Source organism: Diceros bicornis, chromosome 19 (assembly GCF_020826845.1).
Source record: "Diceros bicornis minor isolate mBicDic1 chromosome 19, mDicBic1.mat.cur, whole genome shotgun sequence".
NCBI lineage: Eukaryota > Metazoa > Chordata > Mammalia > Perissodactyla > Rhinocerotidae > Diceros > Diceros bicornis.
Genome location: NC_080758.1, coordinates 9,106,526 through 9,132,695, shown reverse-complemented (window position 1 = coordinate 9,132,695; position 26,170 = coordinate 9,106,526). Strand labels below are relative to the sequence as shown.

At 43.9% G+C, this 26,170-nt stretch overlaps 1 protein-coding gene across 3 annotated transcripts; it reads right to left on the bottom strand.

Annotated features, from left to right (window-relative positions):
* Positions 1-1,440: 1,440 nt before the first annotated feature.
* ZNF217 (zinc finger protein 217) lies at positions 1,441-25,100 on the bottom strand. 3 transcript variants are annotated; one of them, XM_058562449.1, is made up of 5 exons: positions 24,935-25,100; positions 8,885-10,653; positions 5,254-5,370; positions 3,082-4,485; positions 1,441-1,643 (listed from the first exon to the last, which is right to left on the bottom strand). In XM_058562449.1, the coding sequence occupies exons 2-5, from the start codon at positions 10,275-10,277 to the stop codon at positions 1,534-1,536; spliced, it is 3,024 nt and encodes a 1,007-aa protein (XP_058418432.1). In that variant the 5' UTR covers positions 10,278-10,653; positions 24,935-25,100; the 3' UTR covers positions 1,441-1,533. The 3 variants fall into 3 exon arrangements, with proteins under 3 accessions (XP_058418432.1, XP_058418434.1, XP_058418433.1); XM_058562451.1 differs by lacking the exon at positions 24,935-25,100 and adding an exon at positions 21,476-21,545; XM_058562450.1 differs by lacking the exon at positions 24,935-25,100 and adding an exon at positions 21,129-21,201.
* Positions 25,101-26,170: the final 1,070 nt, after the last annotated feature.

The following is a 26,170-nucleotide window of genomic DNA, read 5'->3' as shown; positions in this document are numbered from 1 at the left end:
GAGAAGCGGTGCGTCGGTGCGCACCCGGGATCCGAACCCAGGCCGCCAGTAGCGGAGCGTGCACACTTAACCGCTAAGCCACGGGGCCGGCCCTGGAGAGTGGATTTAATCTCATTGCTGTGATGACACTTTGCTCCCTCTCATATCTGAGTGGGAGGGAAGAAGGCAGAACTGCATAAGGCTTATGAGCCCCACGTGTGTCCCGTGAAAACAGGAAGGAGAAATTCTGCCCTGGACCGTGAGCATCTTTTCATCTCTGTATCTAGATCTAGTGGGCACTCAGTCAAGAGCCTGCTCCATGGGGCCGGCCCCGTGGCTTAGCGGTTAAGTGCGCTCACTCCGCTACTGGCGGCCCGGGTTCGGATCCTGAGCGCGCACCGACACACCGCTTCTCCGGCCATGCTGAGGCCGCGTCCCACATACAGCAACTAGAAGGATGTGCAACTATGACATACAACTATCTACTGGGGCTTTGGGGGAGAAAAGGGGAGGAGGATTGGCAATAGATGTTAGCTCAGAGCCAGTCTTCCTCAGCAAAAAGAGGAGGATTAGCATGGATGTTAGCTCAGGGCTGATTTACCTCACCAAAAAAAAAAAAAAAAAGAGCTGCTCCATGAGTACATGGTGTGGTCTGGCAGGACAAGAGTTATCTGAAAGAGAAGTAAATTCTGCCCATGAGCTCCAACCATTCCCTTCAATTTACTGTTAAAGGAATCCTAGTGTAACTCTTACACAGACATCACAGTCGCTGCCCAAACTTGAATAAACTAAACAAAGGTGCGTACAACTGGGTGTTCTGCAGTTACTCTACAGCTAGACACATCTGCCACGTGAACCAAAAAGTCAAAATCATCCTTCTACTTGCTCCTGTCCCCATCCCTCCCCGAACAGATCAAGATTTACAAAGCCTTTGAACAAGCTCTTAATCTTGAGGATTGGGACACAGGATGGCGCAGACCTAGGACAAAAACCAGGCAAAATGGGGCGTCAGGCAAGTAACGTAATTCAAGTCGGTCTCTTCATCCGGGAAGTGTGCACAGGACCACCCAACCCAGGGGTCAGAAAATTTTTTCTGTAAAGGGCCCGATAGTAAATATTTTCAGCTTTGCAGATCACAAGGTCCCTGTTACAACTACCCAACTCTGCTCTCGTAGTAGCCCGGAAACAGCCATAGACAAGACGTAAATGAACAGACATGGCTCTATGCCAATAAAACTTGACTGACAAAAACAGAGGATCGTTTGCTAATCCCTGACCTAATGCCCCTTGCTTATAAGGATTAAATGAGGTCATCTTTATAAAACGCTTCGTTCAGTGCCTGTCACAAAATAAATGCTTAGAAAATTCCAGTTGCTATTATTATTTTTATCCTGAGCACTCTTAAGTTTTTAAACACCTAAAAAAAAATAAAATTTAAAATTAAAAGCAATTTTACATTATATTATACTGGATAAGCTAAATGGTTTATTTTCAATTAAATAAAATCAATACATTATATATGCTCACCTTTCTTTCTTTCCCCAAAATAGGAAATCAAGTTTTTTTGTCATTTGGTCGATAATGTGCATTCCCCATAAAATTCTCATAGTTTCTCTTCTGTAGCATGCTGCTAGATAAGTGTTGATACGACACAGGCCTTTTTCCTGGTTGAAAAAAAAAGTGTAAAAGGGCATTCAGAATTAAGTTCAAGCAATTAGGTAAGACAGGTGTGGGTTGTTAGGGGTCAATTTTCAAAATTCCTAACCAATATTGTGATCAGAACCCAAGCAGCATCCACGTTGTGAAGTTATAGCTGCAGTGTTTCTAAGTTCCCTGAAGACATTTGTCAGCACAGAACTTTAAGTCACTAAAGCTAAAATTATTTAAGTACTAGGGTTGTCATTACTAAGAGTTAAAAAGACAAAAGAAAATAGCGTAAAATATTTTGAACTTATATGCATCATAAACCAAAACTAAGTGGAAGAAGAGAAAAAATACCAATTCAAAAAAGGATTTCACTTGCAACACAAAGCCTTTTCTCTTCAAGTAGAGACCAAATTTTGACGCATGTCCATTTTAAGCACCGTAGGGGGAAAATGGACGCTTTTAATCAAAAGGCAGCAAAAATTATTGTTTCATCACAATTTTTATAAAATTCACTGGAGTGTGTGAAAGCAATTGTTTTTTAATTCGCTATCTCTACCAGATCAATTGGCATCAAGCTATCTTTGATAGAGTGTTGTCACCACACAGAATCTTTAATTTGAAATTAATACAAACTGAGAGGTTTTAATCGGGTTTGACTCCTGGGGCAACAGAAACCCGCAGAGTTTATATCTAACAAAGGAAGGCGTGGTGGTTTAATCCACTTTGCCAAGTGGGACAGGTCCCCAGGACACTCTGATCTAGCTTCCAACGTGCACTTGTATGTGCCAGACACCTCTACGAAATGCTGCCATGAGGAGGCAGGGGCTTTAAAAACATTCCATGGAGAGAGCTCCAAAGTAATCCACAAGCATAACAATTCACATATATGGGGAAACAACATCGCTTTGAAAATTCCCTTAATATTTAACAAAGGCTCAACAAGCAGTATAACTCCAGACGTCCTACTATGGAAACTGCTCAAGATCGTTTCACCAGCAGTTCTTACACTGCCTGCTCCTGACAGGTCAAGGGTCTCCCTGCGGTATTTACTGGGCACCCCCTTGTAGCCGCTGGGAGCGGCATGAGACAGGGCTGCGTGCACTTCTGAGTTATCTCAGAGGCGTCTCCTGCTCTGAAGGAGTTCAGCGTCCAGGAGGGGCGGTGAGACACGGACAGAAGCACCCAAACCCCAATTCCCAAGCGAGGCTGGGATCGAGTGTGGGCACACCACACACGTGCCAAGGAGGACAGCAGAGCGCGGCGCAGGGAGCTGAGCCGGGCCTCTCCGGGCCTCAGTGACACCCGACATGGCCCCAGCGGGGACAAGCACGGATCAGACTCTGGTCCTCAACCTTTCTTTCCACCCCCAGCCCACAGGCAGCCACGCTAAACGAGAGAAATTGCACACTCAGGACGGAGCGCGGCCCCCGGGGCGCAGGGCTGGCGGGGCCCTACCTTCCAGCGCGGGGCCGGGCGCGGGGCCGCCGGCCGGCCCGCAGGGGTACAGCGGCTTCGGCACGGCCAGCACGCCCACCGACTCCACCTCCCCGGCGCCCAGGAAGCGCGGCTTGGGGGGCAGCGCGGCGGGCGGGGGGCACACACACTCGGGGGGCAGCAGCGACGCGATGCCGCGCACGACGTGGTACTTGGCGAGGTCGAAGCCGCGGCGCGGGAGCGGCGCGGGCTGCTCGGCGTCCGCGGGCCCCGGCGCGCCCCTCGGCCTCTTGGGCGGCGGCTCGCAGCAGCAGTCCCGGGCGGGGGTCTCCGCGGGCCCGGGGGGCGCCCTGGGCCTGGGCTCGGGCCTCCTGGCCTTCTCCGCGGCGCCCGCCCTGGGGAGCGCCTCCGCCGCCGGCCGCGCCCCGGCGCCCGGCTGGGGCCTGTGGGCCTGCAGGTCACTGGCCGCCAGAGGGCTGGCGTCCAGCCCCGCACTCACGGGGGCTTTGCCCGGGCCCGGGGGGCCCGGCCTCACTTTCTCCGACGGCAGGGACTTGGGCTGCGCGGGGAAGGCAAGCTTGGCCTTGGGCTTCTGGAAACTCAGCAAGGGAGGCACATCTTTCCCCAGTAAAGCCGGTGGGCACCCGGTCCGTCTACTTCTGAGCAGAGACTTGCTTCTACAGTTTTTGTGAATGTCGGGGTTGTATTTGTGCTCCAGTCTCTGGTGCATCATTAAAACCTCCGGATAGAATGTCTTGAAGGTACAAAATGGGCAGGTGATGCTTGGGATTAAACTTTTACTCAAAGAAATTGCTGGGCAACTGTGAAGAGCCCCCAGGGACAAATTTAAAGGCTTTTCTTGACAGTCCGCGCTGGGCTTGTACTTGCAGTCCGCTGCCATCTCCACTTTCTTCTCTTTGTGGCCAACATCAACATTGTGGGGGGCACTGCTGTCTGCGTGCGGAGTAACACCCACTTCTTCTCTACGGAGAAGGTTATTTGCCTGAGGTTCAACTGCTGATTTCTTTTTTAACACGTCCAAGTAAGCAGGGGCTGGAGTTTTGCTCATTCTGTCAGCACTGTCATCGGTTGCATTTTTATGGAAATCCTGAGTATCTTTGTGGACTGGCGAGAGGACAGCGCTGCCCAGAACATTCTGAAAGGCAGGGGCCATCCCCTTAAGTTGCTTTGCCGGTGGGCTGCCTTTAACATCTTTGGCACCATCAAAAAATCTTTTCAAATTTTTGGTCTGCGCACTGTCAGCGGTTAGCAGTGCCTCTTCGGTCTCCTGGTTCTTCCCCTCATTCTTGACTTCGCTGGCGATATCCATGTGCTTGTCCTTGTGATGTCTCTCCAGGTGATACCGCAGAGAGGTCTTCTGGGCTGCAGCATAGTCACAAAATTCACATTTGTATGGTTTTTCGCCTAAAACAAGAAATGTCACTACTTTACACAAGTTTTTGAAAAGCATCAAAATAGATCTTTGGAAACTAAAAGAATCTGAGAGAGAGAGAATACAGGACTCTCTTTTCCCATCTCTATCTACTAATCTTCACATCCGGGATTACCCATGAGTCCTCTGCTTTACCACCCAAACTATATGAATATGTGAAAATGTGAATATGTCTTTAATTAAAAAAATAAAGGTGCATACTTCAGACTTATCTCATTTAATCTTCATAACAGCCCTGTAGAAGTGAATATCATGATCCCACTTTTATAGCTAAGAAAACTAAGGTGCCAAAAGGTTAAATGACCTGCCCAACGTTGCACAGCTAGTGAGCGGAAGAGATGAAATTCAAGTCTACACAGCCTCCTAAACCACTATGTACATTCCAGCTGCTTCTACAATCCAAGGAAAAGACTACTAAATATATTCTCATTTCATTCTAAATCACAAAAGTTCATACAAAAAAGCTGTGGCATTAAAAAATATTAAAGAGGTTTTAATAAGATGAGTCAGGATACAGAATACAGGAACTAAATAAGAAACTAACTTCAAAACATGAACAGTTCACATTACAATGACACTGAAAGAATTAAAATGACAGCTGCAATCTGCACACTACACATTTATTCTTAAACTCTTCCAAGGACTTAGCAGAATATTTGAACAAAAAAAATAATCAGACACGGACTACATCATAATTCTTTGAACTAATACATGCTTTTAAAGAAAACTAAGTTCCTTACCTGTATGCGTTCTGAGATGAATATTGAGGTAATAATTTGAACGGAAAAACTTTCCACAATAACTACATTCTCTTGAGGATGTAAGATGCTTTATTTTTCCTCCATCATCATTTTTATCTTAAAGCAGAAACAAAAACATTTATGTAAGACAGCTGAAGTACATGAACCAGGCGAGTTAACTTAAATATTCTTGATAGAAGCATTTTTGGAAAGCACAAAATAATTTTTATATTAGTGTTGGGGTAAACTAAAAAGGCCAAAAACACACCAAATGTTGTTTTGAGATTGAAGTTTTATAATACGCGTGCATTTTTTTTCCCTGAGTATAGCAGAATTTGCTGTTAAAGATTCAGTTCTTTGCCTTAATCACAAGAGAAGATGATTTAATAGGGTGAAATGCATGGGTGGCTTTCTGTTCTCCCAACATGTCTGAGATGAGCAGGATCTGGCAAACTGAGCTGGACTTGCATATGCTGGCTGGAATAACCAGCTTCTTCAGAAGAAGTCATTTGGAAAACAGAGCCAACATAAATCGCCAATTTTCCCAACCACCAGGGAAAAATACGTTTTTTATCTCAAGATCAGACAAGTTACCACTAGAGGGTAGCAAGCACAACTTAATCTTCACAGAAAAGAAGTCTGGCATTGGGCAATCACCTAGGAAAGTTTGTCAAAATTTAGCAACGTTTCAGAAAGCAGATCGTACTGTCCACAGACACTCACATGGGCAAAATATATCTGACAAACCAAAATCTGTCCCCAAATGACTATGCGTTGAACTTGAAACTTCCATCTCCGCAGGATGATCAGGTCAGTGTATCTTGTGTGCAACAGAGTAAAGGTCCATTAGGACACTAATTAAAGGATGATGATGCCTCAACCACCAGCCTCCAAAAGACAATTAGATCTGCTACAGTTAAGATACCCGCTCCCCCAAAACGAGTACTTAAGTTCTAGATAAACTTCCTCTTATCATATTACATACGTTACAGTATGACCACAACAGAAGTCAGGTCATCTCTCAAAATTCAGCGTAACTCAACTGGTCATTTTGCCTTGAAGACTGTTAGTTCCACCTAAAAGGCCTCTTCCCCTGCTCCTTCCACATTTTTCATTCCAGATTATTTATAGCTTACTGATTTTAAAAAGCAGTTTACACGAAAACCTCGGTGAGCCTCCAGGTACAACAGAGACAGACTGCACATTCTCTCAGCCTAAACGAAAATGTATCCACCTCTACACCTCCAGACATTCTAAAACAGCAGGAACAACCTTTGACCTAAAAAGGTATCATGAAGACTTTAAAAAATAATTTACATGAACAACTATTACTAAACCTTTATTTATAAAAGTTGAAAATAAAATATACTATTTACTTTGCTTTTTGATCTTCTTAAAAGTCAATCTGAAAAAGCCAGGTTGATAGTAAATAACACTAAGGTACATCTAGACTAAAAGAGCATATCATAATATAAATTTAGGAAAATCAATTCCCTAAACATAGAATGCCCAGCTTTCTGACAGTCACACCCAACTAGCTAGTTCATAGCTGGGCTTGCACCTTATTGCAATTCCCTACTTCCAGCTATGTGTCAGGACTTATGGTATGTTGCATCACATCCAAAAAGTTGTGAAATGTCTTTGTTTTAACACAAAGGCCATCAAATGTCCACATCTACCTGGTTCCTGCTTCTTCAGCATCACCTTTGACTTTACAGTGCTGTTCTTTAAAAGACTGCAAACCTTTCATAAGTAAGCTATTGAAATGATCCTTGAGGGGTGGAAGACAAGGGTCGTGAACCAATTTTGCAAACAGGGAAATCAGGGCAAAGAAAGGTTAAGCAACATGTAATCAACAACACAGTGGTAGAACCAGACTAAACCCAAGACGTGGTGCTCCCAGCCATTACCAGGTATTCTACGTGCCTGACCACCAAGTCTTCTGCCCACACCACCCAGTGGCAGAATGTGAGTGGCCATTTCATTTCTTTGAGGGTACTGGGGCATCTCCCAGGCCTAATTATCTCCCCATTACTGCACACCCCTGAACAGTACTAACACTAATAGGAATCACTTAGAAGACTAGAGGTCTGTGTTTAAAGCCTTTTTTATGATGTCATTAAGACACCATAATGTGTTTTCTAGATTTCTGAAAACTGAAGATTGTAGTTCACTAAGTGCTAAGTTTCCTGTGTCCCAGGAAACATTCTAAATATTTGAAACGAAAACTACTGCTCTCACATCCATCACATGATCAGAAAAAGAACTGGGCACTGGCTTAAGAAGACGAAGAGTCCAACGTGTTATCTGGTCAAATTCATCTTGGGCCTCACACACAGAGTTCTCAGAAGACATCAACAATCAAGTTACAATGAAAGGAGAAGTGTTTCAACCGAAGACCACATTTGTAAATGATAACATTTCTCTAAGACTAATTCACATTCTCATCTTTCACTTGTTGATAATGCGAGAGTTTTTTAACTGTTTTCAAGCAGCAAAATCCTTTATTCAAACAAAATATTAAATAGACATGAGAAGCTCTGGTTGAAGTGAGGGTGGGCAAGACTTGGCCCACAGGTGGAATCCTTTGCCCTAGATGATGCCCACTGGGACTCAAGAAATAATATGTCAGTAAGCTTTCATGACGGTTTCCGTCTCCTATAAATGCCATTAGTACCTTAAAAATTTGACTGAGCAAATGAGATTTCTTAACATCTTTGGTGTGTTCACATTCCCTGTGTCTCACAAAAAAATTCAGTTACTGAGCTAACTGTTAATGAATACTAGTTCCACAGACATTGAGGAGAGGGAACCAGGCAGCACCAAAGGGTTTCTCTAACAATAACAGTCTTGCTGTGGTTGATAATCACTCCCAGTACCTTTTGTGACCACTAGAAATCCATTTGGAATAAATGTACGAGAGCTAGGCCTTGACAGAAAGGGCAGCTCATTGCATAGAAGGATAACTTGTTTTTATAGACAAGATCAGGAAGGCCAGAAAAACTTAAGCGAAGGCCAGGGTCTCTCAAGCTTGACACTACTGACACTGTGGCCAGATAATTCTCTGTTGTGGGGCTGTCCTGTGCATTGTAGGGTGTTTAGCAGCATCCCTGGCCTCTACCCACTGGGTGCCAACAGCACACACAGCAACACAATCATGACAACCAAAAACATCTCCAGACATTGCCCGACGTCCACTGGGGGAAAATCGCCCCAGTTAAGAAGCGCTGCTTTAGGCTGATGCACAAGTTAAAATAACGTGTATCCTCAAGGGGCCAAGGGGTGCATTTATATGGTGACTGACAAATAATAACGTACAACTGAAATTTCACAATGTTATATACTATTATGACCTCAATAAAATAAGTAAATAGATAAAATAATGAGTGTCCTTTGTTAGCAAAATATAAAATCACAAAATTTTCAGAACAGGAAGAAACCTTGATTGGCCTTTTAACTCAATCCTATTGTTACAGAAAGGAGAAAATTAAGCCCTAAGAGGTTAAGTGACTTACAACAGGGTGGTACCAAAAAGCCTGGGCTCAAACCCAGCTCTCCAAACCCCCCCAACCTGCCAGCGTTCTCTGGGATGAGAACAGAAGAGGGAACAGCATGCAATGGAGCAGCTTACCCAAATGGAGCCCTTCTGGAAGTCCATCCTCAGATCCATCTTCAGAACCACCTTCACGATCGATGGCTCCATTTTCATCCAGGGTGGTGGTTAGGTCTGGAGAACACGTCCTAGGCTGCCTTCCATCGACTGACATGGTTGGCGATTCGGCATCCGTCCTCCTGTCTTTCTTGTGTACTCTTGAGTGCAGGACCAGCTGGTGGTAGGTTCTGAAAGCTTTGCCACATTCAAAGCAATGCGTGGGCTTCTCTTTGTTACTAGATAACTTGGGGTCTGCATCCATGGAAGGCACTTCACCGTTGGAGTGTCTAGGCTTCTCCTTATCTTGTGAGAGGCCTGTACAACCACTTTTACTTGTTTTGGACTTTCCAGAACCTTCAGAATGGCTTTTACTCGAGTTCCAAATTTCGACGAGCTCTTCTTTTTCTGAACATGAATCGTCATTGTCAGTGCTTCCTTCCTGCCCGGGTTGTTCCTTCACTTCTCGGCAAACGGCAACTTTTCCTTTGGTAGCCAGCTGCCAAGCCTGATAGGTGGTGAACGGATCGAGCTGAGGTATCCATTTTGCGGGCTTCTTCATGGTTTCGGGGTGAGATTTTGGTCTTAAGTTAAAAAACTGCAGGAACTCTTCCCCCGGAGATGGCATTCCCTCCTGCTGAGAGTCTGTTTGTGTGTTGCTGGTACCGGAAGCAGTCTCTTTGGTGTGCATCTTCCTGTGATCAATTAGACTTTCTTTATTTGGAAATAGGAAGCCACAAACCATGCAGATTTTGTAAGGCGACGAGATGCTCTCGGCTGCATGTTCCTGTACGACCTCGTTGATTGTGACTGGACTCTCCAAGCCCTGCTGCAGTTTGCCCTTGGCCCCCGATTTGCCAGTATGTGTTCGCATGTGATTTTTAAGAAACCACGGCTCCTTGAACCTTCTTCCACACACGTTACACCCGTAAGTGAAAGAGTCCTTATGTTTCTTCATGTGGATCTCAACATCAAAAGCAACTCTAAATGTCTGCCCACATACTTCACAGCTAAATTCTTCATTTTCTTTGCAATTATTCTCCTTTGGCGCTTCTGTTCTCACTTGACTTTTATCAAGAGGACTAAGATACTCTGCTTCAACACGCAAAACTGCTGGTTCACAAAGGATAGGCCGATGCTGCATTAAGACATGTTTATTGAGGTCTTCTGAATGTGTGAAGGTCTGATTGCAAAACATGCAGTCCAAGGGCATATACCCTTCTATCTGGATTATATTTTTCTCTTGGGTAGCTCTGAAAGGAACAGTGGCACTCGCTTTTATTGACATGGCATCATCAATCTCCATTTGGGTGCCAAGAGAATTGCCAATAACTTCTGGTCCGTCCATATACACTAAGAGGGACTGAGTTGGCATGTTGCCTGTCACGTTAGGATTGTATACAAAATAAGAATCCGGCTGAGGAATTTCTGGAGTTGGAATAAGGCCACTTGTAAGACTTGTCACTCACGCTCCCAGCAGCCCTGGGCTTCAAAACTAGAGCAAATATTTGCTATAAAAGTTCAAAAGAAAGTGTATATTCCTCCAACTTCTTATCTTCAGAAGTCTTAGGAAGCTCAGTGGGAGAGATGATCACTGGTTCTCTCCACAAACAAGGCAGACAGACTCCTCAATGCTTTGATTCAAATATGAGTCAGCACAAAGCCTTAGTTCTCTTTGTCTCCATTGAGTGAGTGACTCAGTTGAGCAAGAAGTCAATTCCAGCAACCTGGAGACAAGAGATTTCCAAAACCTAGAGGAAAAAAAATAGCAACGGTTAGCTACAGTCAGAGAACAGAGAAGGCCGGTGTGGATGACTCACAGTGGTCTTTTCCATGGAGCAGAGAAGGAACTTAATCCAACGGCTTCACTTTTAACTAACAGAGTGCTTCCTGTTAAACATGCTTGTTAATTAAATCATTAGCATTTTATCCAATCAGTACACTTATCCAATCGCTAGAATTTCATCCAGTTAAGAAACAAAACATGGTGCTTCAATGATTTAAATCTAAAATGTACAGTTTCAGGACAGAAATTGTTCAATTCAGCCGAATATGTTTTAAGCCACTAAAATGCACGTGTATCCTTATAAACAGCCAGAGCTTCAAACTGTCTTATATACACACACACACACAAGAAACGCAAATGCCTAAAAGCACATTCAAATATTACACACACACAGGTCAACAACATAAGCACACAAAAACAGGAACCTTTCCTCACTCAGGAAATACGGAATACCTCAGAACGGGAGCTCAGCTTGGCCAAGGGGAACCCTGACATACACTGGTTCACTGGATATTCTAAACCTCCACCCACTGCCCAAATTCCAGTTTTCTTTTAACAACTTTCTGCCTTCGACAAACGTTGGGTAGGGCTTCCTTGTCTAAGCAATAAATAAGGAAGTATAGACACAAAGCTACTTTGTGAATACACTCATCTAAAATAAAATCCACAACACAGCTGATTCAACATGGCTTAGTCTTTAATCAGAAAATGGACCCTCTCATTTTTTAATCCACCTTTCACACTATGCCTTGGCCAGGTGAAAAATGGATTACTTTACTTAGCTCTGCAGGCTCTGAATTAGAAGCTAATTTTCACTCTTGGAGAAGAATTAACCTCTGAAGGCAATACCCTCCACCTTTATGGCAAGCCTAGGAATTGTTTTTAAACAGTCCCAACTACTTTAACTGAAGTCAGTTAATTCCAGCCAAGAAAACAAAAAGACATGCAAACTACTCCCATCACAGTCAACGTTAAAAAACACACACAACTTTACTTTCCTTCTCTCCACTTCCTCAAAGAGCAAGAGCCTGCAGGCTCAGAGAAGAGGAGGAAACATTTTCTTCCCCTTCTTTAAACTCACAAAAAAAATTCTCATACTACTTCTTATCTTTTGAAAAACTAGATCTTTAAGCTTTTCTAAATAAAACTGCAGATCAAAGATTAGGGTAAAGAAAGAATGTACTGAAGTGTGTTATCTTAATTTCTCAGTCTTTTGTTGCAGTCACAATGGAGGATAAGCACATGGGCTACCTACCAGCTTGGTGGGACATAACAGAGCACTCGAGAGACCTGAGTTCTAGTCCCAGCTGCGTCACACCTTAAAGTCACCACCACATGGCGCAGCGGTTAAGTGCACACACTCCGCTGCCATGGCCCGGGGTTCGGATCCCGGGCGCGCACCGACACACTGTTTGTCAGGCTGTGCTGTGGTGGCGTCCCATGTAAAGTAGAGGAAGATGGGCTCGGATGTTAGCTCAGGGCCAGTCTTCCTCAGTGGGAAAAAAAAAAAAAAAGGAGGATTGGTATCATATGTTAGCTCAGGGCTGATTTTCCTCACAAAAAAGTAAAAATAAAAAAATAAAGTCACCACCACATACCTCATCTTTCTCTGTCTCAATGTAGACAGTTAAATTACAGCATCACCCTCAGAGTTCCAAAATTCTATGGTTCTGGGGGTACATTTACAGATAGACACTCAAAAGAATATTTAAGGACTATGCTAAGATATTAAATGATATTTGGATATGTGACTGATAATTTAAGTTCCTATGTAGTCATTCACTCATTCAACAAATATTTATTGAATGCCAGTGTCTTGAGTAATATTTTAACTGAAGAAATTAACAGCAAATATTCTAGAAAAGCAGTTATCCAACTCTGACAGCACTGTTTTCACTGGCCAACAGCTAAACGAGGAATAGAGCAACAACTCAATGAGTTCTACACAAAGCCACATGGATTAATTTCAATTTGCATAAAAATTGTCCTTCATTTGAGGTCCTTTCTACTTTTTGGTGCCAAAATATCCTTTTTAAAAAAAGGAAAGAGTAGCAATAGCAAATAGTATATTTGAGGGTTTTTTTAATGTCCTAATTTGGCAAAATCAAAGTTAGTCCCCTACATCAGACCTCAACATTATTATTTTTTTTTTCTTAGAAATTTGACTAGTTTGCGACATTTTTAAATTTGGGGGAACTCCACTTTTCTAGAAATAATCTTTCCCACAAAAACGTTAACCCTAAACTCAATCTCTGGATTAGAAACATGATGTGGGTACATCCCTATTATTTCCCACCCCGGGGAAACAACATGTACTGGAAATGCCTGTCTTAGAAAGAGTTTAGCTTCAATTTTTATCTGTGAAATGTTCAAATCTCTGGGTTAAGTCATCATAAGATTCTAACCCAAGACCCAAAGGACTGGGAAAGGAGGCACAGTGGAAAATCACCTTAGGAGAACGAAGAGCTTTGGTTTTGCCCAGGAGGGTGAACAGGATGGAGGCCTGAAGATGAAGAGAGGGATGTCGTAGGCCAGGGAGTCTTCCTGTGTGGTCAGATGGGGAAGAAGACCCTCCCAGGCAAAACTGAAGCACTTCTTCCTCCAGGGAAGCTTCTGGGACAGATTCTGGTCGTCATCAACTGTGCCCAACTGTCCTGGGCACTAGACTACCTTGGGTCACAGCACTCATTACTACTCATCCAAAAGACATGAAAACCCTAGCCAGATCCTAGGAGCAGAGACCCTGTCAGCCTTGTTCACCACTGCCCCCCAGTGCCTAAAGGGGTCCCTAGCACAGGGCAGGCCCTCAGTCAACCCCTGGTGAATAAATGCACAAATACTACACAATCAGTACAGGTGTAGAATCTGCAGGCATATCTCTGGCCTCAGTCACCAAATGTAACTGATCTGACATTAAAATTAACTTGAATGTTCATCAAAACTTCTACAGGGCTATCTATGGCTGCCACCTAATTACCATTCTCTGCACTTTCAAGAGTGTAATAAAAAAATGAATCATATTTAATCATACCATAAAGGTGACCAGCACAGGCAAAACTGCATCACTTGGATTTATCACCACTCTCCTTATTGACCCAACAAAACAAAAATGCGGTCTGCTAGGAAATCTGATAGCAATGCCCTCAACTTTTGCCTTAGAAACTAGAATGGATGTAGACTAAAGACTTCCTTACACTATAAATCAATTATCTACATTGCTTAAAAACACTCTGCTAAACAAATACCAAAAATCTTGAGAGTGATTGTAATAATATTTTAATAACAGAACTTATGAAAAAGACATTCTAATCTAATTACTGATAATAACGAGTCACAATTCCAATCCAGTGAAGTGTGTGGACACATACGCAGCCTTCCCAGAACCTTCAGCTTCCTAAATGCAGTGCCCACAAGGCCAACAGGACACCCATGGCACCGCTGGTAAAGTAAATTTTCTGTCTTGACAAAGAACTGGAGGGGGAAGGAGGAGGATATGATAATCCAACACCTACCGGCTAAGTGCTTTTAGTTTGCAGAAAAGTGAGCCTTCTGAACACACTAAGTTTACTGAAAGGCACTTTGCAAAAGTGTTTTTCAATGTTTAAAAAACAATTAAACCTTTACTCAGGTAGATGACAGCAATTAACCTTCAGCCATACACCCCAAGGCACCTAAGGCAAGAGGTTATTCAGTATAACCTTATATTTTGAGAGAATACTAGGGCTTAATTTATATTGTGATTACTTTAAGTAGAGACTTTGTTTTTTTTTTTAATTTATCACAACATAATCTTTGGGGGAAAAAAGTAGAAACCATATTGCTATAACTGTCTGAAGTGTAAGTCCAATGTTCTTTAGGTCATTTCTTGTTTTTGAAAAACAGTAGACGTTCATTTGCGAGTCAAGCTACTGTGAATTCTGCTACTACCTGTAGATCTTGAAATTAGCGAATATCACACATTTTACAATGCTTCATAAAAAGCACAATAGTTTGTGCTCGAGCACATCAAATTAGAGGCAAACGCCACCTTGCTGACAGCTGTGGTGACCTGCAAATACAGTTCTTTATGTACAGATGTACTCAAACTGTTACCCTTTAGAGACAGCACATCTCTACTTAGCTGAACAGGTTATCTTACATCTCTTGATATGGAATATTTATTACCACAGTATGGAGCAATAAAGTATTCAAAGTCCTCCAAAACTGTCAAAAACTCATAAAAATTCTATTTATAGCCAAGTAATTTGCAGTATTCCTGCAAATCTACTTTTTCCCCTAAGTTACTTAAGTGTCCAAATAAATGATCATTAAAACATTCAACCTAAACTGCTAGTCTCTGGCCAACTCATTTGTATCCTTTAAACTGCAAAATTATCTCCAAGATCTGGTTATGAAACTTAACAGTTTTTCTATAAATTTTCCTTCTATAGTTTACACATACTATTTTTTTCTTCATCTGACAAGTGAAGAGAACTGGACAAAGTAATCTACAGTAGCAATCAATCAAAACCTGTAACTTTAAACCCTTCGACACAATTTCAAGGAAATCACCAAGCTCAGACCCAGGAGCTAAATGGTCAACCCAAGTTTCCTAATATAGCTGTGGGTGCTTAAAAGCGAAAGACAAAGATTAAAATATTCAAAGTTTATAGTCAACATTACAACCTAACCTATTCAAAAGCAAATGACTGTTCAAAGGCAGAGTTTGGGAAGATCCTACAGGACACAGTCTCATTTTCTTGAAACTGTATGTAAGTGTGAGCTCAGTTCTACGCAGGATTCAAGTACCATAAAAATATAATCATATTAGCATATTTGAGTGTCATGATCAAAAACTTAGCCTGATTCATTCCAGATCAGTTGAGGCCAGTTAAAGGATCTTAGTTTGAACTTAAAGCACCACATATTAGTTTTAGTTTCAATATGAGAATCAATATTAACAGATACTGTGGTCTGTAAACCGGCTTTTAAAAATTTCATCTGGACCTGAAAAAGAGAACTATAAGGGAAATGAATAAAAAGAGAATTTTAATTAAGATTAAGCACTGCTATCCATGAGTTTCTAATATTACTACTTAACCAGTACTACCTTAAATATTTTGAAAGGACTTTAGACAGCACTAACTTTACCAGAGAGAGAGAAAGAGAGGTTTCAGCAAACTAAAAACATAAACTATTCTATCCTTAACTGTATTCTTTAACTCTCTACAAAGAAAACAATGAATGTGCCTATGCACACACAAATAACTGTGTATATATATATATATAGATAGATAGATATACAAATAACTATAACCATTACACACCACTACCCTACACAACTACACCTCTTTTTCCACAAGGCCAAATGAGTGTTCCTAATTAGACCCAATTTAACTAACTTCAGATTAAATATAAACATGGGCAAGGCCTGTCTTGCCTTATATGTATTATATATATATACACATATATATATATATGTGTGTATATATATATAATACCCCCTCCCCTTTACTGTGTTGAGTAAATACTAAAGTTGTACGGCTGGCCCTTTCAAGTCACCTATTTGCTTTCAAAATTAAGAAAAAAAAAAAGTGTTCTCTCAATTAATACACTAAGAGTCACTGTTCAGTAGATTTCTATACTGAACTGAAAAAAACTTATCCATTGATTTAAAATAAAAATTCTGGTATAACTGAACTGTTTTGAAGTTATCCTGATTTGATACAGGTAGGAAAAACAGAAATAAGTACTTCTCCTAATGGTGATTCAAGAACAAAACCTACCCGGACTCTCAGTCCATATAACTGTTTTAAACTCAAAAGGTTTCCTGAGACTGGAAACTAATGAACTCTAACACAAAACACCACACAAACCCATCAAAACACTAGCCTCTGACTCCAAGACATCTTTTCTCTATGAAATGGAGGAATGTGTAGGTCTAGAACAACTTTGGTAAAGACTAAGAACAAAGGCTAAGGAATTACACTAATTCTCTCATACAACTTACTCAGCTGTCTTTTCAGGTTTAGTAATTTTATTTCTCAACTTTATCATAAAATTACCAAACTGGCCCCAAATTTCCAGTAACTCAATAATGTTGTTACCCTGGGCAGGAAGTAATGGGGATGTTAAGAACAGTCAGCCAACAAGTGTTCAAATGTAAAGTTTTTTAATAAGCATTCCAATGGTAAGCATAAAAGGGCAATTTGTGATGGCAGCTGGCTGACAGGGGCTGCCCCTGGATTTATCTGGAAGATAGATTTATACAAGAACTGAGCTGGCTCCTCAAGAGCTGCAGATTTTAGGAAAGAATGGTCCTACTCCTTCCACTTCCTCAAAGTCAGATTTCTATCTGCCCTCATGGTCTCAATTCAAAATCCTGTGCCCCACATACCACTGCAAATTTGCCTAACTACTTTATCAGTTGGAGAAAAACAACCTAGACCACCTTATTCCTAAAAGCCAGCATTTCAGGAAAGTTTTTATACTGCGCCCAAAATGAGGCCATTAAGTTATAATGATCAAGCTTCCCTCAATAGAATTTAAGAAATTTCCTGCTGTTTTTGTGTAATTCATTCTTTCTTCCACGTGCATTTAAACGAGTCAACACCCCTCCCCCCAAAATCTGGAGATGGGGTGTACAAACCAAGACTCTTCCACTGTCACGAGTTTAATTTACACGCTATAACTAAACCCTTCACTATTCAGAATATTTAATATGACTGGGATTCCTTTAATTCCAGTTCAGTAGCTGTTCTGTAAATACCTTCTAGGTTTTTATTTTGTAATACCTCAGTTAATTTCAAAACTATTCTATATATTCCAATTGCAGTCATTTACTTTAAAACCTCATTCCATTTATTTTATTCTATTGGAATACTCATCAGTTTATACAACTGTCTCATAGTTTCCATTCCTACTCTATACTTCTAAAACTTGAAAATATATAGCCATTGCTCAGTACTCTGGCTTCACCTTACAATTCGTTTATTAAGCATACTGCTATGGGATTAAACTGAAATAGCAAATTAGGAATGAACCACTTACAACACAGGCAGTAACCTCAAAAACCCTCACACACAGGCCATACTGGAATACATGAGATGGAACAATCTGAACCAAAAAATTTTTTGAGCAAATGGAAACAAAGCTTCATGTAAAACATAAAAAAACGTCCAATCATTTCTGGTCCTAAGAGTCAGAAGTCTATCTTTTTTTAAAGTAGTAGATTACAGGCAGTCAAGAGTCATTACAACTACTCAAAAGTTCTTATCAACCAATATCATGTTTTAGACAACTGTGAGAAAAGAATGTAATTTTATAAAGTGGGAAAACAGCACATCTTTTGGGACCCCTGAGGCTCTAATCAAGCGTTTCAGAATTAAGAGTGCTACCGGGTTGGGGAAAGGTACCCCCGCTGTGGCAGAAACATGCCATTTCATCATAAATGTGGTTAAAAGAGAGAAAAGTGATTAGCAGTTATCTGAAATGAGGAGATGGAGTGGCTCTGTCCTTGCCAGGCCATCATATTCCTTAATTATTTCATCAGTTTCTAAGTGACTTGATTAAGTCTTATTTTCAGATTTCTTCTTTAAAAGGACCACTGCAAGAAAAACAGAGGCTGCTATTGCTCCTGAAGTTTCCCTGCCAAAAATGGAGGATTACAAAGAGAATGCAAATGTTCCTCCACCTTAGGGTAAGGCAAAGTCAAAACCTCCACTCCTCCCCTACTACCTGGGGAAAAAAAAAAAAAAAAAATCAAGCTGTTATCTAAATAGATCCTTCAGGGCGAAGGGGGAAAATACTTTCTACAAGTTTTATCTAAGTGGTGTATTAGTTCCTTTTTTTGATTAAGAAGTGAAAGGGAATAATATGAACCCAGGACAACTGCTAAACTTCGATCTCACAAGTTATTAAAAAACAGCAAAGGTCAAACACAAAGTGTTAGAAGGTGCTGTTTAGATAAAAGGATTGAAAGAACCTGGACACAAAAGAAGTGTGTCCTCTACCTAGTCAAGTCATAATCTTTTCCTCCACTTCCTGCTCCAGCATGCAAATCAATGTGCAATTCTAAAGGAGCAGCCTTCTACTTCCCATCAAATCATTAAAATTCCACACAATCAGATGATTGACCCTATTCTAACAAGTCAAATAAATTATAAATTTGTGTTGTAGCCACTGACTTCTAAATTTTTAAATAAGTCACTGCCTCTTGAATTTAATACTTACATAACTGCTTAAAAATGGCAGCAATGGTGGGGGGGGGGTGGCTTCGACTAAAACACCAGGATTAAAAAAACACACACACCACTACAGTCTTTGGAATACTGAACAAAACAGTATCTAAAATAAACATGACTTCTCAGAAAAAGTCATCTACCATTAAGGACACACCTTAAAAGTTCTCAGCACACATTAACTAAGCAAGCACAAACTAGTGGTTTGACTGTTACATTTTTCAGACAAAAAGTAATTAGGTTATTACTCTACACTTGTCACTACAGACACTGAAGTCTTTTTAGAAACGCTAGATCTATTCCTCATTCTCAAAGTATGATAAAATTTAGTATTTTAAGCCTTATTTGTTATTAATCAAGGCAGTCCACCCATCCCAGGGGAGGGAAAGTACAGTAAGAAAATATTTTCAATGTCCTCCTTGACACATACAAAAGAGAAGGTGAAAGGCCTCCTCAGACCCCTACCTAGGGGCCAGGCCTGGCCGGCAGCTGTTGTTACCCGGCCTTTTCTTTTGTTGAGCTTAATCTCATGTCAACTCATTCAACCAACTCAAAAGCGATGAAGACATAATTGAATCAACCTGAACTAAATCAGACCTAGGCTTCTTAAAACATACAGCTTAATGGTTCCAAACGATCTAGAAAACCAGCTAGGCTGTAGTATGCACAGTGGTCAATACCACACGACCCCAAACTGGCCGAAGGACCACTGCAACCGCCATCTATCTAATCCACGTTTAGGAATGTTCGACGCTTCAAGCCCTATAGGCTGATTCGGAAAGATAAATTGAGGCTCAAGGAATTTCAAGGGGGAACAGAACACACCAATGCCTTCAACTGTGAAGTGACTATCCTGTTCTTGGAAAATAAAACACAAGAGGAAAAAAAAAAAAAAAAAAGAAAGTTTCTGCTGCTCCAAGTTTGAACTGGCTACTGGGGTCTCAGAAGTGGCCACTGGTGCCTCTTTCCGGCTCCTGTAACTCAACCTTGCGGGAGAACTCCCCGCCTGCCCACCCCACCCCCACCCCACCCCACCCGCCCAAGAGTGCGGCTTCCCGTCCTCGGTGGCCCTACCCTGAATCCTAAAATGTGGGTTCCAATCCGGGACCTGCACGCCCGTCTCGATCCCCAGGGCGCAGGTACCGGCCCGCACACCCCGCAGGCCGGGTCTTGCCCCCTCGGAGCAGGACCGCCCAGGCCGCCCCAAATCTGGCCTCCTGGGCCCCCAGCAGCGCCCTCCCCGCCCCTCCCCATCCCGTGCCGCTCGCATTTTGGGGCAAATCAAGAGTGAAGAGGGCTCTACGTCTGAAACTGCGCGGTTTCGCCACTCAGCGCCTCCTGGCAGAAACTTCCCTTTTAAAAAAAAGAAAGAAAGAAAGCAACACTTTTAGGCTAACATTTCAATCCCTCCTGCCCTTTAGAGTTCCTAGTTCTGCTTCCAGCTGGCTCTGGGTCTCGAGAGGTATAAAGAGATTCTGTGAGCGTCTAAGGGTTATTTAAAAAGTTAAAAAGAAAAAAATCTTGAAAATTAAAGGGGGGGGAGACACCTTATCACACACATCCAGGAAACGCAGCCCCGTGCACCGCCCGCTCAGGGATGGACAGAAGACCGGGACTCCCGGGGCCGGATCTGGGGGAGCCCGGGGGGCTGCCCGCGGTGCGCGTCGGGGTCCGCGGCGAGGCCGAGCCCCTCCCTCGACCCCTATGGACGCGCCCTCCGCCCGGCCCGTGTGGACGGTCCCGGCCATTGTTTGCGGGGGACGCCTGTTAGGACGCATTGTTTTGGCTGTTTCCAACTTGCCCCGGCCCCTCCCGGGCCATCGCAGGGGACCCCGCGCCGGCCCCCTCCCCTCCGCTCGCCCCCACCGCCGAGCCCGCAAACCGGGAGACCTGCCCGGCGGAGCCACCCAACTTTTCAGGAACAGCCCCCACGCACCACGCTCCCCCCGCCCCGACCCGGAGGGGGACTCCCCGCCCCCCGCCAGCCCGCTTCAGGAGTGAGTGTGACGGCACAGCCCTGTGCACACCGGGCTGGCCCGGCGCCGCCTCGCAGCCGCTGGGGAGGGGGCGCCCTCGAGGGGCGGGATGGGGAGTGGGCTGGGGGCCGGGCGGGGCGGCGGGCCCCCGGGGAGGGGGCGAGGCGCGGCGCAGGAGACTCGGGGCGGGCGCGGGGGGCGAGGCGGGGCGCCCCCCGGCGCGGGCGGGGGCGCGCCCCCTTTACCTGCGGCTCCGGCTCCTCGGCCATTTCCTCGCTCGGCGGCGGCCGGGACTGAACTGACACCACACGAGCGAGCCGGGGTTTGAATGAGGAGGAGCGGGCGCGGAGGGGAGGGGGCGGGGACGGCGGAGGGAGGGGAGGCGACGGGGAGTTGCTCTCGGCCTTTTGTGCGGACACCTCCCGATTCCGCGCCCGCACCGGCCCCCCAAAGAGCCGGGCGCCACTGGGCGCGGGGCGCAGCCATCCCCCGGGGCGCCTCGGGGCCTCGCGCCTTGAAGCCCCCCCAGAGGAGCGCCCCTCACCCCCACCCCACCCCACCCCCGCCCGGAGGATTTGGGGGCCGGGCTCACCTCGGGCGCGGGGCTAAGGTGAGCGGGGCGGGGGTGCGCACGGGGGGCAAAGGCGCGGGCGCCCCCTACTCGTCCGCGCGGGGACAGTGCAGGCGCGGGGGGTCCCTAGAGCCGCCGGGGCGCGGCGCGTCCGGCGCAGGGGGACTGTTGGGTCAGAAAGTGCTCAGGAGCAGCTGTTGCGCCCTCCCTCGGCCCAGGCGCTCGGAGACGCCCCGCCCCCTGCCTCACCGGCCGCGCGGCCCCGCCCCCGAGGCCCCGCCCCGGGCCCACGTGACCCGCGCAGGCGCGCCCCTGCCCCGCCCACCGCCGCGGACTCCGCCCCCGGGACGCGAGCCGGCGGACGAGCGCGCGCACTCCGTGTTCTCGCCCTGCGATTCCCGCGCGCGCGCGCGCCTTTCACCGCCCCCACACCCCCGCCTCCCGCCATCCGGCTTAACGTGGCCCGCGCGCGCCCCGACGGTTCCAGTGACAGGTACGCGGAGGGCGGGGGTGGGGGGGGGGGCCACGAGGGCAGCGCGCAGGCGCAGATCCAGGCCTCTGCCTCGCCGCCTCCCCCTCCTTGCAAGGTGTGCCCAGGAGAGGGGAGGGGCTGGTAGCCCGAACTCCTGGATCATCCAGAATTTCCAACAAACAAAAAGCCTTCACCCCCATTTGGGTAGGTTAGAAGGCGGCGGTTCACAAACACCATTCTTTCCGATTTTCTTCAAGTGTGAGGAAGGTCGATGAGATAAGATGATTAAAATGTTTTTTTAATTAGTGCCTCCATAAAGCTAGCCTTTAATTGCTGCTGTTTTTCTGAAAGCGCTGGGCTTGTGCTGCTATTATAACTTGAGATTTCTAAACTTGGCCTAGGTTCCAAGAATCCACTTGGCTTTGATAGAAATCCACGTGGATGAAGCGGGCTTAACCTGGGGACAAAAAAAAAAAACTAGCCTTGCCCCCTCCTCCCCACGCCCAACTCATTTAGTTTCCCAACTGTTCTTTTCCTTGCTCACAAAAAAAAAGAAAAGATGATGATTCCAAAGGCCTGTGCTATTCCCCCATTTTAAGTACACCCCAAGGAGGGACCAGAGAAGCAACAATCACATCCACCAAGTTTTCTGCCCCAAGATGCAAACGAATGCAAATACAAACGGCGCTATGCAAGTCACCATAAACAAAATAGCCAAGTATTTGTTTTATTGGCCTTCGGTGTATCCAAAATGGAAAAACTTAAAACATCAAGAGAGGCACTTAAAGTATATATTTAATAAATCCGGGGGTGGGGGGAAGCACTACATAAATGCTCCACTAGTGAGCAATGCAATCCTTAATAAATAGGAAATGGAATTTGAAAGACAGCTTCTTAGCAAAGGGGAAGAATTTGCCAAGTGTGATGTTTTGCTGTCATTTTATATTTAACTACTAACCCCACATATGGTCTGGTTAGTCTTTTTTAAAAAGGAAGTGAACCAATTACTTACTCACACTTAATTAATTAGCAGTGCCAGAAGTAGACTCTTAGGCCAGCACTCTTTTTTTACTCAAGTACACTGATATTGATCATTTCTAGTAGTAGTTTTCCTTTTCTCAGGTTAAGATGAATACCTTTCTTTAAAATATTTGTTAAAGCCTTGTAAGTAGCCACATCCTAAAACACAGTCCAAAAATATACTCTTCATAAACAAGAAACTTCATTTAACTTATCAAAAGGGCTTGGAGCAGGGCTACAAAACAAAGAAACTGAACAAATGGGACCAGGTTGAGTCTTAACATAAGGGTAGCCTCACTCTACATGTTAATGGATAACCTTTGAACTCTGAAACCTTGAATGCTGTAAACACAATAGCACTGATAGTTAAAAATCCTAGTGTCAAAATTGAGCAAAAAAGAAAAGTCCAAACTTTTCAGAAGGAATAGGAAAACAATCAAATGTTTTGACAAATAATCGTTTCACTAAGAACAGTAAGGCTCCTGGCTCTCAGACCTTGTTGCTACTGAATTATTTTCTGAGCAAAAAACGGTTGTGCTTTTCTTTTCTCTATGCGCTCACAAAGCTACCACTGTTAGCATAATAGCATCATATGGTTTGTTAGTCACTGTTTTCTCTCTCCCCCTGCCCCCAAAAAACCTTATTATGTTGTAGCTTTTAAAATTGAAAGATAATTGTATTAACAGATCGATCTGCTAAGAGTTTTATATGTGATCCTTATGTTTGAGCAAAGAATTACAAAGAACCTTATTCCTGGAGATGAGCCAACAAAACTGGGAAATCGTTGCAAAATTCTGCCAGTGACTGAGCGCTGGGTTGCAAACACACACTGCGTTTTTAAATGGACATAAGAGGATCTGAATTCGCTGTAAGGGTTTCTCTGAGACACATCTCCCTTTTGAAGGTGGAGACTCATACTTAAGATTTATTTGGAAAGCATGTATAGTTAAAACAATTACAAATGGAAACTTCAAACGTAACAAGAGAACACTGAAATATTTTGTTTTGTAGTAAAAGCTAAGAACTCATATTATTATTGTATGAAATGAAAATTGAAAATCGAACGTTGGTCTACGTATACTTAGCTCCACCCACACGCAATCCTGTTTTGCCATCACCCCCTAGGTAGACTATCTCTCAAGGAGTCAGGTGCTGCAGAGACGCAGGCAACACAAAGAAAGAATGGAACCAGAAATGTCCCTTCAAATGTGAGCTGGTGCTCTGCATATGTTACTCGGGGAAAGGGGGAAAAAGCCCCACTTCACCTCTTTCTAATGTGACAAACATCAGCTACACCTCATTTTCACAATTATCCAAACAGACCAGCCCTCCTTAAGATATATTTCCTAGTGTACGCTTACAAAATCGCACCATTATCTCTGATTTAATCCTAGTGAGATGAGACCTCTTCGTTCAGCTAACTTCTGATTTTTCTCTCCAGATCCTGCCTGCCACAGCAGTCTCAGATCTAATAACAAAACAAAAAACCCTTCTCATTTGCTATATTTAACATTTATTGGAATCATCTTTTGAGACTTAGCCTTAATTAGAAGAACAACACAATACGATCTTCTTATTTCGCAAGTATTCATTTTACTGTGGAACTATTACAGAAAAACGATTTGGAAACTGTATGTAAGTCCCTGGAGCTGAAATGAAGCCAACACAGATACTCGACTTAAAAGAATTCAGTGTTCAGAGCAAGAAAACCTGAAAAACTGCAGTGAGGAGTTAGCAGGAAAAGAAAATGAAAAAGTTAGGCAAACCTGCCAGCTTTTGCAAACTACAAAGGACATTTGAGAAGGAACCAGGACAGCCCTTTTAACACGACTGAATGCACTAAATTAAGTAGGGATCTCTAACAACTCCAGGAAACCCCACACTTCTCTCTTTTCTAAGTTTCGTGATCCCACTCAATTCATCTCACCATTTTAAACCCTCCATAAAACATATAATAATATAGGATAAAAATAAATAGCAGAAATTACCTTTCAGAAGTGGAGGCAGTGCCTGGAACCTGGAGACTCTCTCTCTGAGTTTGCCCGTCCACCTGGCTCGAAACAATACTGGAAGAGATGTGATTGCTGGTTTTTACAAGCAAACCAAAAAGGGAGGGGCCAAGAATAAGGCCCAATTTAAATAGAGGTTTAGATACAATCCCAACTTGATTAAATTAATCAATCTTGATAATGTGTGAAGAACACTTTAACTGTTTGTCCCCTTAGCAAGTTTGATGAGTGCCCTCCCCCCTTTTCAAGCGCAACTTATTAATGTCTTCCCCTACTATTCTAGATGGTTTTCCAAGGTTGACTTCACTCAAAATGTAAATGTAAATTTTCTTTAAAAATTACATGTGTCACAAAACTTTTGGAGCATCTCTTTAAAGCTTTTTGCGCTCATCTGATATTCCAAACGGGGAGTTGGGGATGAGGAGAGGCAGGCAAAGAGGAAGGTAACAGTTATTGAAATCCGATCTCCATCCTCATCTCAATAAATGGAACCATCTTCTTACACCCATTTAAGCCAAAACCTAGACGTCACATTATGATAATCTCATCTCCAGCCCCCTCACACACGCATGCACCTTTAATCCATCAGCAAACCCTATACAGTGTAATTTCTATCTTAATATATCTCAACTTTGCCCACTTCATCTCTAACACAAGCCAGCTCCGCAGCCCCACTAAGACCTCTTACTCTCGCCTCTAAATATATTGAGTATGCCAGGTTTCTCCAAGGTTCTTCCTTTCTAGGTTTGCCTTCCATTCTCCACCCATAGCCCAAGAGATCTTTTACAGTGTAAATCAGATCATGTCACCGCCCTGCTTAATGGCTTCCTATTGCCTCAGGAAAAAAGAACAAACTCCGGAGCCTGCCTCACCAGCCCTGAAGATCTGGCCGGGCCTAACTCACCAGCCTCAAGTCTTGGCAAGCCCTTCACTTAGAGTTCTAAGCTTCAGCCATCAGGCCTTGTCTCTGGCCCAGAGCCTTCAGACCTGTGGTTGTCTTTGCCTCGTACTCGCTTCCCTTCCCACTCGTTCAGGAAATCAGCTTCTGTTCCTCCTGAAAGTGGTTAAACCCATGCTCTCTGGGGGTGCCCTCTGACAAGGTGCCAGAGCGTTCTCTCCAACCGCTTGAGCTCAAATAGTGTTCTACCTCCCAAAAACTACATTAATCCTAGAATATCATTTACTCTCTGCGTATCAGTTTCCTCATCCACAAAA

Coding starts and splice junctions, on each gene's coding strand:
- ZNF217 (XM_058562449.1), bottom strand. CDS start 10,277: ATGCCAACTCAGTCCCTCTTAGTGTATATGGACGGACCAGAAGTTATT. Junction 5,371..8,884: donor TCCAGAAGGGCTCCATTTGG/GTAAGCTGCTCC, acceptor TTCTGCTTTAAG/ATAAAAATGATGATGGAGGA. Junction 4,486..5,253: donor TCATCTCAGAACGCATACAG/GTAAGGAACTTA, acceptor TTCTTGTTTTAG/GCGAAAAACCATACAAATGT.